This window comes from Procambarus clarkii, chromosome 45 (assembly GCF_040958095.1).
Source record: "Procambarus clarkii isolate CNS0578487 chromosome 45, FALCON_Pclarkii_2.0, whole genome shotgun sequence".
NCBI lineage: Eukaryota > Metazoa > Arthropoda > Malacostraca > Decapoda > Cambaridae > Procambarus > Procambarus clarkii.
The window spans coordinates 5,172,681-5,190,000 of NC_091194.1; the positions used below are offsets into that span (position 1 = coordinate 5,172,681).

The following is a 17,320-nucleotide window of genomic DNA, read 5'->3' on the forward strand; positions in this document are numbered from 1 at the left end:
AATGTGCACAGCATGCATGTGTGATATTTATGAGGCCCAGGTGCCATAGTTGATGCCTCACCTCAGACTGGAATCTTATCCTCTTGCTTAAGGTGCAAGATGGCCTGCTCTATTTAAAAGTGAGCACAGGACAATTTTTAAACAAGGTGGCTAAAACTACAATTAACACAGAAAGGGTTGGGTGGTACAAGTGGACTCAAATTGGCTGGGCTTGCCGCATATAGGGAAGTGACTACAGCTGAGTGACTAGTAGTCTAAGGTTAACATTTTTAATACCTTAGTAACTTAGTTTCGTTTCTATTATAAAATATCTAATGAGCCTCTACTCTTTTCTTTATTCCTTCACATTCCCATCACTGAAAATAAGTTCACCATAAATATAATTGCCACTTGACCCTTAAACCCCTCATTTATTCAGGGTAGAAAAGTCTCATAAGGTATCCTTCCATTATATTTCCACAATGAACTCCCCTTATACAATCATATTGTTTTACCTTTGTGAAAATGAGTCACTCATTCCATAAACAAAATATTTTATTGAAAAACCAGCACTGTATAGATACTACTCGGCTATCGACTTTAAAACCTAAGGCATGAATGAAATAAAAACAATAAAACATTATTTGTAGAGATGACAGTTTATAATTTGGCTCAATAAACAATGCAATAAATGATGAATATTTACCAATGCTGCTATGTAAAGCAATATTCAACGTGTCCAAAATTTCATGTCACAGACAATATGCAGAGCTTTTAAGCTTTGAAACATGGCTGACTGAGAGGTAGCATGCAACTGCACTTCCACGAACCTGACAACACTTTTCATCACGCTAATGCATTTTGACACACACAAGTACTGTACTGTATATAAAACCGTCATGGACAAAGTCACCATGAGCCCAGAAGAGGCAATCCAAAATGGAAAATTCCCAGTAAAATGAGATATATGAAAGGACATTTTGTTTTGTAATAAAACCATATAATTTACTACCACAGGAATGTCAGGACTGTAGTTAAAAAAATCAAAGTTGTTCATCTTCTGATGAAAGAGTTAGATGATACTGCTCTGTCTCGTCGATTGAATCTTCAGTGGAATCTAGAGGGTAAAACTCAGGAGCATCTGCTGAAAGGGACAGTTGGTCCATTTGGTATACAGCAGCTTCCAGATCTGTGGTGGGCTGAGTTAATCCTGAGATACTCGAGGAATGAACTTCATTTGGTCCACTGTTTACTGGAGGTGACACAGAGGAATGTTGATTTGACACATGATGGTGATGACCAGGCTGATGATGTGAATGCATGGTGTGTGCTATAGTGCTGTGATCATTAGGTGTGCTTAAATTATGTGCGAGATGGTGTGGTATGTGAAGTTGGTGATGGTAAAAATGATGATGAGGCTGTGGAAGATGGTGATAATGGTGATGAGAATCTGTATTTAAGGAATGTAAATGAGTTGGTTCAGTAGTATCAGGAGAGCCACTGCTGCTGCTTGCTGCACTTGGGGTATGTGGAGTCTGAGGGGTGTTACTTGGAGCAGTGGGTGTGCGTGGGCAGAGATCATTGTTGTTTGTTGTCGAGTCTATATTATCTCCTAAATCACTAGGTATAGTAGCATCTCTCTGATTTGGTATATGTATAGCATGTGCAGCTGAGTGAAGGGCTGACAATTCTGCTTCTAACTGGCTTGGAAGTTTAATGCCTGCAACACCCTTTTTAGGAATGGAGCTGAGATCTCTCTTTATACGACGCCGTCTACTAGGATCATTGCGTCTCAGTTGCACCATTCGATCAAAGTCAATGATGTAAAGAAATCCTGCGACTAAAACTTCACAAGCTCGCTGACCAGAACCATAAGCAGCCTCTAACTCGTAACTTGTACGTTCGTCATACTGCCACCAGCCTGCAAAGTAAACGACAAGTTACAAATAGAGTTTCCTCGGCACAACATAATATACTATGTACAAAGTCCATTTTGTCATACTGTACTCCTATATGTTTGTGACAGAAGCCAAAATTTAGCATACAAGAGATGAACTGTCTTGACTTCATATTTTAATTAATCTTGAAATTTGCCGATATACAGTGAAACACTTTGTTATATACTGGTGTGTACTTTATAAGTCTCATTGTGAGAAAATTTATGCTGACCCTCCCAATGGTATAGTGACAATTTGGCTTTACAATTTGTTCTACAGTGGTTCTTGTCTAGTCTGAAGGGTTTCTTAAGCACCCATTGCCTTATTTCAGTAGTCTTGGAGATTACCCCTGCTTCTGGTTCTCGGGAGTTCAGTTCACTTGTGGTTTGCTTTCTGGGTACTTTGTCCATGCATGTAGATGGTCTTTCCCTCCCATGGGATATTGGGAAGAACAAATGGAATATGTAAATATGATCATCCCAGAAAGTGCAGAAACCTTCTTAGTACAGTACAGTACAGGTAAATGTACCAAAAGCTGTGATTTCTTTCACCCAGAACTGTGCAAGAACACTTTAAATAAGAATGAATGTTTCAACACAATGTCCAACTTTTCATATAAAAGGTACCAGGCGAATAAAACCGACAGACCGCCTTGATGAAAGCAGCCACAATACTATTTACCAGGATGATTTTTTAGCAAGAGGAGGAGAAAAATGGCTAAAAATGTCCAGACTCTACCACCAACTCGGTCAAATGCTAGAGAGGACACAAACACAGTGGCCTCCCTACCAGAGCCTCAGATATTAACACCAAGTAAAGCATCCAGCACTTCCACAAACCTGATATTTTTATTTGCAAACATTCAGGGGTATAAAAACACACAAATCTAACAAAGTTCACTTTATAGCTGGCCTCCTACACGAGGCAAATGCAGTGTTTGCAACACTAACGAAAATCCGCACAAAGGACTACCATGATGGTAAAATATGGATTTTGGAGTACAATCTTTTCAGATGCGACAGGAAACAGGTTACAGGGTGGGGTCAGCCTGTACATCAAAGACACACTCATCTGCACTGAGCTGCTAAATACCACAAACGATATGGTGTAAGTGCTGATAATCAAACTAGAGATCCTAAATGTAGTTATTGTCCTTGTATATAAGTCACAGGAGGCAAATCCTCAGCAGTTTAAAGACAACTAATGAAAATAGAACACCGCTTAGAAAATCTCACAAATCCAGCCCCAAACATCATCCTGCTTGGGGACTTCAATCTACAGCACCTGAAATGGAAGACCCTAGCTAATACAGTTATACAGTATCCGAGAGAATACCGGGAAGTACCCTAAATGAACAGTCACATGCAAATGACCTGCTACGGATGTGCAACAGATTTGTCTTAAACCAGCAAATAGTAGAACTAGAAAGGAGAACACGCTGGACCTCATTTTCACTAATACAGTACAGTAATGATTAATTGATCAGGAACATAATGATGGACAAATACCGGTTACTCAGATCACAAATTAATTGAAGCTCTGACAAGCATCGGGGAATAGACTTGCAAAACCAGTCCTGAATCCCAGTGGAGGAGAATTCAGCAAATTCAATTTCAATAATAAACAGATAAACTGTGATTTTTCATGAATGTGATTACCAACACCAAATCATATATCAGATATCACCCTATTCCCACTGGATTTTGAAGAAGCCATAGACAGTATGCCTATGCACTCTGCACCAGGCCCTGATTCTTGGAACTCTATATTCATCAAGAACTGTAAAAAACAACTAGCACTTCACATTCTTTGGAGACAGAGCCTAGATACTGGCATTATCCCTGACATACTAAAAACAGCAGAGATAGCACCACTCCACAAAGGAGGAAATATGGCAGAGACAAAAAAATACAGACCAACAGCACTAACATCACACATCATAAAAATCTTTGAGTGCTAAGAAGAAAGATCACAAAATACTTGGAATCACAGAATCTCCATAACCCTGGACAACATGGTTTCAGAACAGGGCATTCTTGCCTATCACAGCTGCTGGACCACTATGACATGGCCTTAGAACTGTGCTTGCTCCAGTACTTTTTCTCATTCTCATATCAGACATAGACAAGGACACAATCTACAGTACTGTATCATCCTTTGCAGATGACACTAGGATTTTTATGCGAGTAGACAACATACAGGATACGGCAAACTTCCAATCAGATGTAAATCAGGTCTTTCTATGAGCTACAGAAAATATGGTGATTAACGAAGGTAAGTTCCAGCTCCTGCACTAGGATAAAATGAAAATATAAAAACGAAAACCACCTACAAAACGCAATCAAATCATAACAGAATGAAAAGACAACGTAAAGGATTTGGGTGTACTCATGTTGGAAGACCTTACCTTTAAAGAACACAATAAAGTAGCCATCATATCTGCAAGAAAAATGACAGGTTGGATAACAAGAACCTTTCACACTAGAGATGCTATACCAACGAAGATACTTTTCAAAATGCTAGTGCTCTCTTGAGTGGAATACTGTTGCACAATGACAGCCCTTTCCAAGCTTGAGAAATTGCTATCCTGGAGAGCGTGCAGAGATCCTTTACTGCTAGAATCCACGCGGTAAAACATCTAAACTATTAGAACCAACTAAAATGCCTAAATCTGAATCCCGAGCGCAGGTGGGAGATACATATAATAATTCACACGTGAAAAATAGTAGAGGGGCTGGTCCCAAATCCTGCACACCAAAATAACACCACACAAGATCAGAAGGCATGGCAAGGATGTACAGAATATCCCTGTTGAAAAGCAGAGGTGCAATAGGTACTCAGAAATATCAACATCAGAGGTCCGAGACTGTTCAACATGCTTCCACTACACATAAGGGGCATAACTGGCCGACCCCTCAGTGTGGGGGTCCACACTGCTTATCAAGTTCCAAGAGAACTTGATAAGCATCTCCAAAGGATACCTGATCAACTAGGCTGTGACTCATACATCAGGCTATGAGCAGCTTTGTCCAACAGCCTGATTGACCAGTCCAGCAACGAGGAGGCCTGGTCGAGGATGGGGTCCCACAAGGAACGCTAAGCCCCAAAATCCTCTCGAAGGTAACCTCGGGGGTAGGTAACCTCTCATTTATCCTAGCTGGCATTTTTTGTGTGCCCTTTCAATTTGGCTCATCCTCATGTAATGCTGAGTGTCTCAACTTTATTTGCAGCTTTCCGTATAGTGAAGACTTATTTTTTTCATCAAGGTGTTCATATTTTAGCCAGCAGATTCCTTACACACCTTCCTTAACCTTTGCAACAATTCCTCGCTTTGAGGTAGTCTGGCTACAGCAGGACGCCTTCAGTTTCCCTACAACTGATCTTGTCTTCTGGCTTTTGCTTCCTACTTGTCACCCAAGAAATTTTGTTCCTTATCTTTCATATGTTACCAGAGAAAGACCGCTATGAAATGGGACACGTGGTGTGTAAAGAAACTTCCCTTTCTGAGTGGTCCCTTGACAGCTTTCCATTCCTGCCCTTGGAATTCCTTCTTCCTGAAGTTCACTGGGGTGGGCTGGGCTCGTAGTAAGGTGTCGTCCTCTGACTAGACACCTGATAGTGTGTAGTCAGGTAGTGGGTGCTCTGCTTGCTTCAGTGTTTGGCAACTTATAATTGACTAACCTAAGAGGAAATTTTATAATTTTGAAGTGTTTCTGCTTGTCATAGCATGCAGTTTTTCTCTGCTGTAATTTATCCCTGACCTCCACTTGCTTCCTGCCCAGATAAAGGAGATAAATTTGGAACAAGTAAATGTCCTGGTGGATAGAATGATCCAATGCCTGGTGTGATCTTGATGTCCTTACAGTAGACATACAAGCTTGTGAAGTTACCATGAAGAGAGTTCAGAGAGGAACATTTCATTACACTCGGCACATTTTTACACTTGTAAAATAAGCTAAAAAGCATAAGCTGCTATGTTTATCCTTTGTTTATGAGCTTATTTTATTTTAGGATCTTTACCATAGGTCATAAAATTAAAAACTAGTAGAGAAAAGGGGCAACAGTGCATTTGCAAAGTACTGTATTACTAAATAATTTTAAAGATATAAATCATAATTCATTATATAAAATTTCCATCTACTGGGTGTCACTTACATGTATTATTAAAATCATTACAGTACACAATTGTGGCAAGGTGTCATGTAGCTGAAGTTCCACAGAAAGCATCCAATTATCCATAGTTTACTCAACAATAACAGACTACACTACAGCTGGATGGACAGGTGAAATTACTCTTCCATGCTTAATGAATCAAGCATATCAAAAAGTATTCTCAAGTCCTGTATATTCCTGTAGCTACCTCTATGCCTAAACTTTAGGCAAAAGATTTTCTAAAGAGAAATTTAAATAAAAAGAATAGATTCCCCATGTGTGGTGTTAGTGACTAGTGTCCAGGAGGATAGAAGCAACTCCTTATACCATCCAGACAATAACACCCCCACACTCCTCACGTTTGGCTTCAATTACTAATTATGTCGCATTGTATTTCATTATGCAAACACTTAAATATTCATCAGTTAATTCATTAAAAATTATGTACATCTTGCACAGTGCAATATACAGATTGAGAGCTTGTGGATCACACACAGGTATATCAAGGCAAAGATACAGTACTGCAGAAAGTCTTGATTTATGAGAGGCAGCACCTGTTTATATTTAACCACATTCACTCGTATATACTTTACATTTAACCCCCATTTGGAATAATTCAATATTCCCACATCTATTATGTTATTTGGTAATCTGTTCCATAAATAAACAAACCTTGTTACACAAAATATTTATTCCAAGCAGACCAGGATATTGCCAGAAAAATCCATCAATTGAACGATGATACCGTACCCCAGCTGATGGGCACACATAACTTGGGGTGGTAACCCATCTCATAGGAAGCTAAGAGTAGCTTTATCATCACTGGTAAAAGCAATTAAGTGTAGGAATTAAGCTAAAAACAGTTTTATTTTAAGATGTTTATATGATATCTTCTATGATAAATGAGTGATTCACATGCGTCATCTGCAGCTAATAAAAATAAATTACAGTACATTACACAAAATTTCATGACTGGTAGCAAAACTTGTAACAGATTAAGAAAGAATTCAAAAGATTAACTTTCTCTCTGCACAAATAAATTGCTCTGCCTATTTATAATTTAAGCTTTTATAAATTTAAATTCACAAAGATACTTTGTAGAAGTAGAATACAGGCTGTTTAAGTACTACATCCAAGCATTTCATTTTCACTGTGAAATATTAATATAATTTCCATTAAAAACATAACAAATCAAGTGTCACTAGCACAGTCTAAAAGAACTAAACTTCCAAGGACCCGCTTACTGCAAGAATAATCTACATGTAAATTGTAGATAGATAGAAGTCTATCTTCTATTTAATGTAGGCACGTTAATCTTTAAAAATGTAATTTGTAAATCATCGTAGAACAATTAGGATTGAGAATCTAGGATATTTCTGGACAAGGCACTTTTTTTTTTAAATCACTTATTCTATCCCTTATAAGGAAAACATGTTAGGAATCCATAATTTGATAAATCTAGTTAAAATTTAAGTCAAAGTTAAAACAACCTTATTTAATCTAAACATTTAATACATAATATATTCCCAAAGCCAAGATAAATTCTTTATGGAAAAGTTAACATTTTAGACCAAGACCTTGAATAGCGTACTCCTGACATATCAAGGGCACCACATAATATTTCAATACATTATATAGCACATGCATTTCCCAATAATCTGTACCAAAACAAGAGCTATTCAACATTTACAACCAAGATCTGAAAGATAATTACTGACCATCAGTATCCTAAGTTAAGCTTAAGCTGTTAAATTTGTACTTCTTTCCTAATCGGTAACAAATATTCTAATTATGTATGTATGTATGTATCTGTATGTTTTAGTGTTTTGTGTACATAAGCATTTTGTGTGTATAAGTAGTTACAGGATGAGAGCTACGCTCGTGGTGTCCTGTCTTCCCAGCACTGATTAGGAAAGTGTGTGCACGTGCGCAAGTGTGTATGTGTGTGTGTGTGTACACGCAGTGTGTGTATATGTTTGTATTTTTTACTATGTGTCTGCAAATCGAGCTATTAGCTCTTGGACCCCGCCTATCTAACCAACCTAGTTTCCTCTATTAGATCTACTACATATATTTATCTCAAACACATGTTCATATGTCTGTATGCATGTGTGTATGTACATGTGTATGCACATATGTATGCATGAAGTAAACTATCACGAGAAAAACCTATAAAATGTATGGCGAGTAGTTACATACACTATGCTTGTAGACTTGAAAATCTATTTAAATTCATGGATTGGGAAACACTAATGCAATTATTCATGACATTTATGAGACAAACTGAAATATGCAGCAGGTGTCCATGTAAAAGACAACAAAATATAATAGGTGCAAAGACATGCTACCGAATTACTTCCAGGCTTAAACAAAATTCTATGATAAAGACTCGAGGCACTAAAAAATTCCAAAACTAGTAGATAGATCCAAACAAGGCAACATGATCACCACATACAAAATCCTGACAAGAATCATCAAAGGAAGCATCTAGAAAACCTGCATCTTCTAGAACAAGAGGCCAGAGACTCGAGGCAAGAAAATAAATGTGCCAATATTTTTTTTTTTTTTTACAAAATTAATTGTTGATGGTTATAACAATTTGAGCTCGATGATGGATGGGAAAACTATAAGTAGTTTCAAAGATTCATGTGACGAAGACTGTACTGAAGACAGGACACCGTGTACACAGCTCTCTCGTAACTACACATGGGTAATTACATATGCATGCATGTTTGTGTGCGTGTGTTTGTGTGTGTATGTGCACATGTATGTGTGTGTGCATGTGTGTATGCGCACACGTGTGTGTGTGTATGCGCACGTGTGTGTGTGTGTGTGTGTATGTGCACGTGTGTAATTACCTAAGTGTAGTTACAGGATGAGAGCTACGCTCGTGGTGTCCCGTCTTCCCAGCACTCTTTGTCATATAACGCTTTGAAACTACTGACGGTCTTGGCCTCCACCACCTTCTCACTTAACTTGTTCCAACCGTCTACCACTCTATTTGCGAAGGTGAATTTTCTTATATTTCTTCGGCATCTGTGTTTAGCTAGTTTAAATCTATGACCTCTTGTTCTTGAAGTTCCAGGTCTCAGGAAGTCTTCCCTGTCGATTTTATCAATTCCTGTTACTATTTTGTACGTAGTGATCATATCACCTCTTTTTCTTCTGTCTTCTAGTTATGCCATATTTAATGCTTCTAACCTCTCCTCGTAGCTCTTGCCCTTCAGTTCTGGGAGCCACTTAGTAGCATGTCTTTGCACCTTTTCCAGTTTGTTGATGTGCTTCTTAAGTGTGTATGTACACGTGTGTGTGTGTGTGTGTGTGTGTGTATGTGCACGTGTGTGTGTGAGTGCATGCATTTGCTAGTACAGTATTACCTAATAACCAAGTTGTTTTTGGAGTTTCCCTTATAATGGTAACAAACAAGGAGTTTAATGAAATTAACAAATTACATTGGCAACAATAATTAATTCAGGCCTAGTTTTATCCATTTAGGCATTGTTTTAGAATAATAGGCATAATTAAGTAGGTCAGGTTGCTAAGACAATTATAACTGAAATTTTAACAAATCAATATCCTGTTCAGTACATTAAAATTAAAACATCTATTAAAATTAATATATTAACAAAATATCAGCTTGTTAGGCATCTCTGGCTATTAGGTATGCCATTATATACATTATATATATAAATATAATATATATTTTATACACACACACACACACACACACACACACACATATACTGTATATACCATATTTGAAATACTGTACAGTACTGAATAACATTTTTATTATATAATTTAACATGCAGCAAATTATTTTCTAGATAGTTTCCTCTTGCGTCCCCTGCGTTGTCCTGCACTCTTGCCCCTTAATGTCTTGGAAGAGAGACCAGCAGTGCCCTTGGCCACTGAGGAAACTATATCACGCTTGATATGCCTGCGTAGCCCCGGGCAACTACTACGGGCCTGTTTCATGTTGATAAAGTCAATATTATAGTTGTAACCAGCTATAAGCAGCATGATCGACGACTCTCCTTTTGTGTAAGCTTCCTCAAGATCAGTATTTGTGCGTTCATCATACCGCCACCATCCTGTGGGACAGTCACGCACTTTCAGTACACTAATTTGGTCTCGACCCATAACACTTTTTTCAAAATGAATTACACCACTAATCTATATTTGACATTTTTCAAACCATCATCTGTTTTTTTAATTAAACAAAACGAGTCCATCAAGGTTTCTGTTTGCCTTCATTTTAAAAGTAGGACAATACAGGGTCTGCACAGACAAGTAATCAACTACCTGGTGATAATGTTAGAAAGTAGCTGTAATGCTCATCACAGAAATAAGAAAACAAATACACAGAAGTGGTGTGAGAATGCATTTTGTCAATGTAAAGAGCTGTAGACAGGTTACTTTTACTTACACACACACACACACACACACCAGTAATGTTCATCAGCTACTTAAATGATTTACCATAAGGAATACAGAGATATATATGAATATGTTTGCTGATGATGCCAAGATCCCAAGGAATACAAGAAATTTTGACGATTGTCATGGCCTTCAAGAAGACCTGGACAAAAGCGTATGGAGCAACACTTGGCAAATGGAATTTAATATGAATAAATGTCATGTTATGGAATGTGGAATAGGAGAAAATAGACCACACGACCTACAAGTTGTGTCAAAATGCTTTTAAGATTTCTGATAAGGAACAAGATCTAGGAGTGGTCCTATACAGAAAACTCTCGCCTGAGGACCACATAAGGAACACTGTGCACCGAGCCCATGCTATGCTTTCCAATTTCTGAATTGTGTTTAAATATATCAATGGTAAAATACCAAATGAACTGTTCACGACCGTTGTGCGACCAAAGTTGGAATATGCAGCAGTTGTATGGTGCCCGTATCTTAAGCTCATCAACAAAATGGTGTATAGACATGCAACTAAATGTCTTTTAAAACAAAGACAAGAGCTACAAGGAGAGGCTAGAGACCTCTCCTTGTAGAATTTGCAATAGGCAAAATACGCAAAAGCTATAAGATAGAAAAGCTGTGATATGATCTTTGCGTACAAAATAGTACCGGAACTGACAAAATTGACAAGGAATTGTCAAGATCTGGAACCCAAGGAACAAAGGTCATTGATTTAAGCCCACTTAACAATGCTGCCGAATATTAAAAAATTAACTTTAGCAGAGTGGTAGACAGTTGGAACAAGAGAGATGCCAAAGCCAAAACCGTCAGTAGTTTCAAAGTGTTATGCTTTCCCAGTAAAGAGTGCTGGGAAGACAAATCATCATGAGGACACACATACACACTGCATGACCAGGTGGTTTGTGAGACAGGTTACATACAATGCATGACCAAGTAGTGTGTGCAAAAAGAACAAAATGTTCAAGGATTAAATATTATAAATGGACAAAAATAACAAGCATGCATCAGCTATATTTCTATGCCACAAACAGGTAATCGATCTGTCCGTCACAAACAGGTAATCAATCGGTGCGCCACAAACAGGTAATCAATTGGTCCGCCACAAAACAAGTAATCAATCGGTCCACCACAAACAGATAATCAATCAGTCTGCCACAAAAATGTAATCCAATCAATCTCTCTTGCATCTCATAGTGATGAACTCTTATGTTTGTTGAAAAACAACAAAAATTTGAAAAATATACATGGATAAAAACAGTCACACGAGGGCCTGAACTAACAAAGAACAATCCAACAAGTGTCTGCTCATCTTCAATTACAGCAAATGGAGAATGATGAAGATCAGTGCTAGGGACAGGAAGAGGATTTGTATTAAACATCACATCAAACTTGCCTCTTAAAGTTTCCAACAGGATATTATCAATTAAATATGCAGAGAGCTTTCCAGCATCCAATATACAACATACATATGTCAGTAATTTCAAAGTGTTATATGACAGAGTGCTGGGGAGACGGAACACCACGAGCATAGCTCTCATCCTGTAACTACACTTAGGTAATTATACATCAAACTAATCCTAGACCACGTGGCATCGATGGGAACCCAGCGCTTAGCAAGTACTTTGGCCTCGGTTCTTATTATGGCCGGGAAATATTGACTGCGTGTCAATCCTTAACTGTAGTCTGTTCACCCAGCAGTGAATGGGTATCTGGTTGTTAAATGATTTGGCAGGTCGTATTCGGGGGAAAATTAGGATTAAGGACCTGCCCAAAACACTGTGTGCCAGTAGCTTTACAAGATTGTAAGAACTCTTGTATATATAAATAAAAAATAGGCAAGTCATCAGGATAGCCCCAGAGTTGAGTAGTAATTACAAAGAAAGGCTAAAGGAAATGAATCTCGTGTAACTGCAAGAGAAAAAACAGAAGACATGATCACCACAAACAAGGACAAGCTACAAGAAAAAGGTGGAACAGAAACCCTTTGGACACAGGTGGAAATGTGCTGAAATGAGTCACAGAAAAACACACATTCTTTTTGTAACCCAGAAAGAGGGACCCACGCATCTTCTCTACATGACTGTCATCCCCCCCCCCCCCCAATAGACCACAGTCAGCCCCCGTCAGCATGAGAACCACATGTCACCACCCCAGGCATAAATATGCATAAATGCTTGTGCAATTACAAAATTATCACAGTTGATCAGAAAGCCCCTTACCAGCAAATGGCTATACTGATAAATTTCAATCGGTATCGAGCCGATAAATATCCTTTTACATACTGTAGCTGAAAACTTTATATCCAGCTTTGCTACAAACCATTTAATAACATTCACATTATGGTCACTTCAATGTGACAAAGAGCATACAATCTCATTATTTTGAAATGTATCAAGTAAAAATAGATATACTTTTACATACACAGTAAAAAAAAAAAAAATACAGTACTGTATACACAATTATGGGTACAAGAAAAATATGGTGGCTTACCATTTCGTCCTTCATAAAACCACTGATATCCTCCTGGGAGAACTTCTTCCTTCTCAACCTCTATGGAGGAGAGAAGAGTCGGGTGGTCAAGAAAGTCCGCTGGTATCTCTTGCCGACACATGGCGCATCTCTTGCTTTGGTTGGCTACACCCTATTGAAGTCCAGGGAAATTTATTCATTAATAACTATTGTGTTCACACAAATATATGAAATTAACAGTGTGTCACATATAATTTAAATCAATTTAAAACACATAAGAACAGATGTGGCCAGGCTGCATGAAGACTGTCAGTGCCAGCCCTTATGCATAAATGGGAGACATTCATGTTATAAACAAAAACAAATGGGTCTACTTTGAAAACCATCATACAGTATACCCAATTTTAATTTTGGGCAAGGTTTACCATTAGACTGCTGGATATTGGCCTATGACACCTTTAATATTGGTTTAATTCAGCTAATAAAAAATGCCACAAACTTTTGACTCAAGTTGTTAAGGATACAAGAAAGCTAACAAGCATTTTAATTTTGTAATTGTATTAGTGGTTTCCATTTGAAAGGAGTGTTTATTCAATGTATCCACAATGCTAGCCATATGCTGTATTGTGACTACCAATTTTTGTCAACTACCATTCAAGCTGTCATTGCAATCAATCTTAGCTACCTATGTGCTTTAATATACTGTACCTACAATTTTCTCTCATCTTCTTTTTTTCATTTCATGTAACTGTTATCATTTTTTGTCTATAAATTTTGCAAGTATTTACCTCCTTAAAACTTTCTTAGATTAAGGACCTGCCCGAAACGCTGCGCGTGCTAGTGGCTTTACAAGACTGTAATTACCATATTTGTATCCTCACATTCCTTATGTACATTCTTGTATATACATAAATAAATAAAATAAATAAATGTAGGTCAGAGTCCAGTCAAGTGGATGTGCCACAAATGTTATTTTCTGTGGATATCAGATCATATATCCTTAAAATATATTTAATAAATTTATGCAGAACTTTGTAGAAAAGCTGAACAAAAATAAAGCTTTGAATATGGGTACTTAAACAAGCCTACATTTAAACAGATACTGTAGTACAGCCAATTTTCACTTTAAGAGTAAAGATATTTATACTGTTTATGCTCACTAATTAATATCATATGTGGATGACCCCAATCAAAATCACATTAAGATTTGATTGGGGTCTTCTTTCAAGACTTGGTTGGAAAATTAACAAATAAAATTTTTTGTACCACAACATAATTCATATTTACACATACAACTAATTTGCATGGTTAGTGAGGACCTCCAAAGAATAAATAAATTAGAATAACAATAACAAATTTCAACTTACCCTGTAGAGTTAACATCTGCTTGATCAATGAAAAACCTTTACTTAACCTATTCCTAAGTAAAGGTTCTAATTTACCATTTACCTAATCTATCCCTAAAATGATTGTTCTATAGCAGCTTTCACTGCCATTTGTTGACGTTTTGCTGGGTAAAGGTCTTTAGCTTGCCGATCATATCAATAAGGAATATTTTAGCTTGCCTCCCTTTTTCCATTGGCATCTTTTATCACCAGGTCATTAATTGACTGCATAACTTGCATCCTCTAACAGCTTCATGTTGATTGCTATCATCATACATGGTTAAAGTAAAAAAATTATTACCTTGTAGTTAGAAAACATGATAGGAAAAAATTATTTCACTAACAAAGGTACTGTTATAGTATGTAGAATCGTGGGGAACACGTAGGAGAGTAGGTTCACGAGGTCAGGCCTTGTCCACTCAGTAGGCCTCTAGATGTTAATGTAGGGATATTTTTTTCAGGGAAATACACCGAACAGCCTATACATTCAGTTCATAACAATTATTATTTATAAATATATTAGATATTATATTTCTATACAGTATTTTATGTTACTAATGTACTTTTAATTTAATTTGTGATGCAGTATGAACAAGGGTTATCACATACCAGTCAGTAACCTGAATGCATAACCCAGTACATACAGGTGTACATTAATTTGGAATTCTGAGTTAAGTAATAAAAACTTATCTCTACTTTGGCCAGAGTACCCAAACGTCAAGGTTACCGAGGTCTGAATTAGCAAGCTCTTACAGAACAGTATTTTTAATTAATCAAATTCTTGGTTTTGGAACAAATTAAATTTTTGCCTATAAGATCCTTAATTAACAAAAACATGATCAGAATTAACCCATGGAGGATGAACAAACTCCTGCATAAGGGTGGTAATTGTATATAAATACAGGGTATTAAAAAACTCTCAGTTGACCTACTTTGACACATAAGAAGCAAAAAATGTGAGAGCATGGGAGGCGAACTGGGTGAACACACTTTTGCAAACACACTGCACACTCAAGTTCCTCCTCCTCCTCAATATCTTCCTTTTTCTGCTGCTGCTGTTGGAGCACTCCAGCATCACCTGAAAAAGACAAATATACAATAAAACCTAAGAAAATGGTACAGTATACTTGACATCTCTGATGCATGGACAAATTTTAGTCAAAAAACTACACACAATCCCATAGGACCCTCCATCTGCATGAAAGTTTTTTTTTTAACTTTTATATTATAGCAATCAAATTATTTTCCTATTGAATTTTATAAGGAACATGCCCCTTTGTTTAAAAGGGTTGTGAATATTTTTCCCAAATTTCTGAACCTCTACCACTCATTGTTGTATGCATGCAAAGATGCTCGGACAAGTCTTTCATGTCACTTTACAGAACAATGCAGGAAATGTACTTTTAGATTGCTAATGTCCAAAGACCAGAGTTTTCTAGCCTATCCCAGCCCAACTTAACCTACCCTAACCTAACCCAACCCAACCTAACCTAACCCAGCCCAACCTAACCTTACCTAATCTAACCTAACCCAGCCCAACCTAACCTAACCCAGCCCAACCTAATAATTTACTAATATATGTAGCTTAAATAATTAGAAAAGCAGGTATGTCAAACACCTGTGTACAACTCAACCACGTGCATCAGTACCTTCACTCTCATCACTCTTCTCTTTAAGTGTTGCTGCAGCAGCCTCCTCGGTCGCCGAAGCTTCAGCCATGATAAATGCCCAGGAGTGCCTCAGGGTCCTACAGTGCCTCGGGACCTGAAGTGTCTTAGGAAGGCTTGTCAAGGAGTAGTGCTACAGGAGCCTTCCAAGGAGTGCCTTAGGAACCTGCCTCGGGACCTGAAGTGCCTATTGGAGGCTTGTCAAGGAGTAGTGCTGCTTCAGGGGCCTGCCAAGGAGTGCCTTGGATCCTGCCAGAGTGCCTCAAGACCAGTGAAGTTGTTCCAGGAAGTGCCTGGTGACCTGGGAGTGCAGCAATTGTCTCGCTACTCTTGGGTGTTGGAGCCACTCGCTGTTTACTCTGAGGTCATAAAGGCTGTGAGTGATGGTATAGATGTTCCAGTAGTGGAGAGTGATGGTGTGGAGCCTCCAGCAATACCTTCAGATCCTCTTATAGAGGATCACTGTAGTAAGACTGGACGGTGGCCCACCCGGCCCGTCACACTTTTGGCCGCTCGGCTGCCACTGTTCTCCATTCAGATGTTTATTCAGGTAAGGTGAATAATACAAGTGATGTTACATTAATGGATTGATATATAGATAGAGCTAGTACATACAATGCCTAAAGCCACTATTACGCAATGCGTTTCGGGCAAGAAAAACATTAATATCTAGAACTTAATACTAATTGAGCATAAAGAATAAAAGATGTTGAGAACAAATACAAATATAGATTATAAAAAAAAAAAAAAGGGGGAACATGACTGAAAAAGCAGCACAAATACAATAGGTTGACAAACAGTGTTGATTAAAAAAAAAGAAAAAAAAAAGAAAATAACAGACATGGGTTGACAATAGAGGAGTGAGGTAGATTACAGGGAATTTATTAGGTAGTGTTTAGTTTTTATCTTAAACTGGTTGAGAGAGGCACAGTCTTTAACATGGTTGGGAAGGTCATTCCACATTCTGGGCCCCTTGATTTGCAGAGCATTTCTAGTTTGATTAAGACGTACTCTAGGAATATCAAAACTGTATTTATTTCTGGTGTGGTGCTCATGGGTTCTGTTACAACCTTCTATGAAGCTTTTATTTTTTTAATTCATACATCAATATAATAAATTTATAATTCTTTTTAATTCATACATCAATATAATAAATAAATGCTATTATAATTTTGTTGGTGTTTTTTTTAAGATTCAGCTACTCGGAACAAACGTTCCAAGTAGCACGGGTTATGGCGAGCCCATAGTGGACTTATATTATAATGTTTATATTATTAAATAAATA

General features: G+C 37.6%; 1 protein-coding gene across 1 annotated transcript; it reads right to left on the reverse strand.

Moving 5' to 3' along the window:
* Window positions 1-435: 435 nt before the first annotated feature.
* On the reverse strand, window positions 436-16,558 carry Rnf146 (Ring finger protein 146). The gene is made up of 4 exons (XM_045761188.2): window positions 16,018-16,558; window positions 15,301-15,446; window positions 13,005-13,155; window positions 436-1,900 (listed from the first exon to the last, which is right to left on the reverse strand). Exons 1-4 carry the CDS (start codon window positions 16,085-16,087, stop codon window positions 1,023-1,025), a joined length of 1,245 nt encoding a protein of 414 aa, XP_045617144.2. The 5' UTR covers window positions 16,088-16,558; the 3' UTR covers window positions 436-1,022.
* Between the last annotated feature and the right edge of the window lie 762 nt (window positions 16,559-17,320).

Bases quoted from the DNA above. Each gene is read 5' to 3' on its own strand.
- Rnf146 (XM_045761188.2), bottom strand. From the start codon at position 16,087: ATGGCTGAAGCTTCGGCGACCGAGGAGGCTGCTGCAGCAACACTTAAA. The intron at 15,447-16,017 runs GTACTGATGCAC...TGTCTTTTTCAG, and splicing joins GAAGAGTGATGAGAGTGAAG to GTGATGCTGGAGTGCTCCAA. The intron at 1,901-13,004 runs GTAAGCCACCAT...TTTACTTTGCAG, and splicing joins GTTTTATGAAGGACGAAATG to GCTGGTGGCAGTATGACGAA.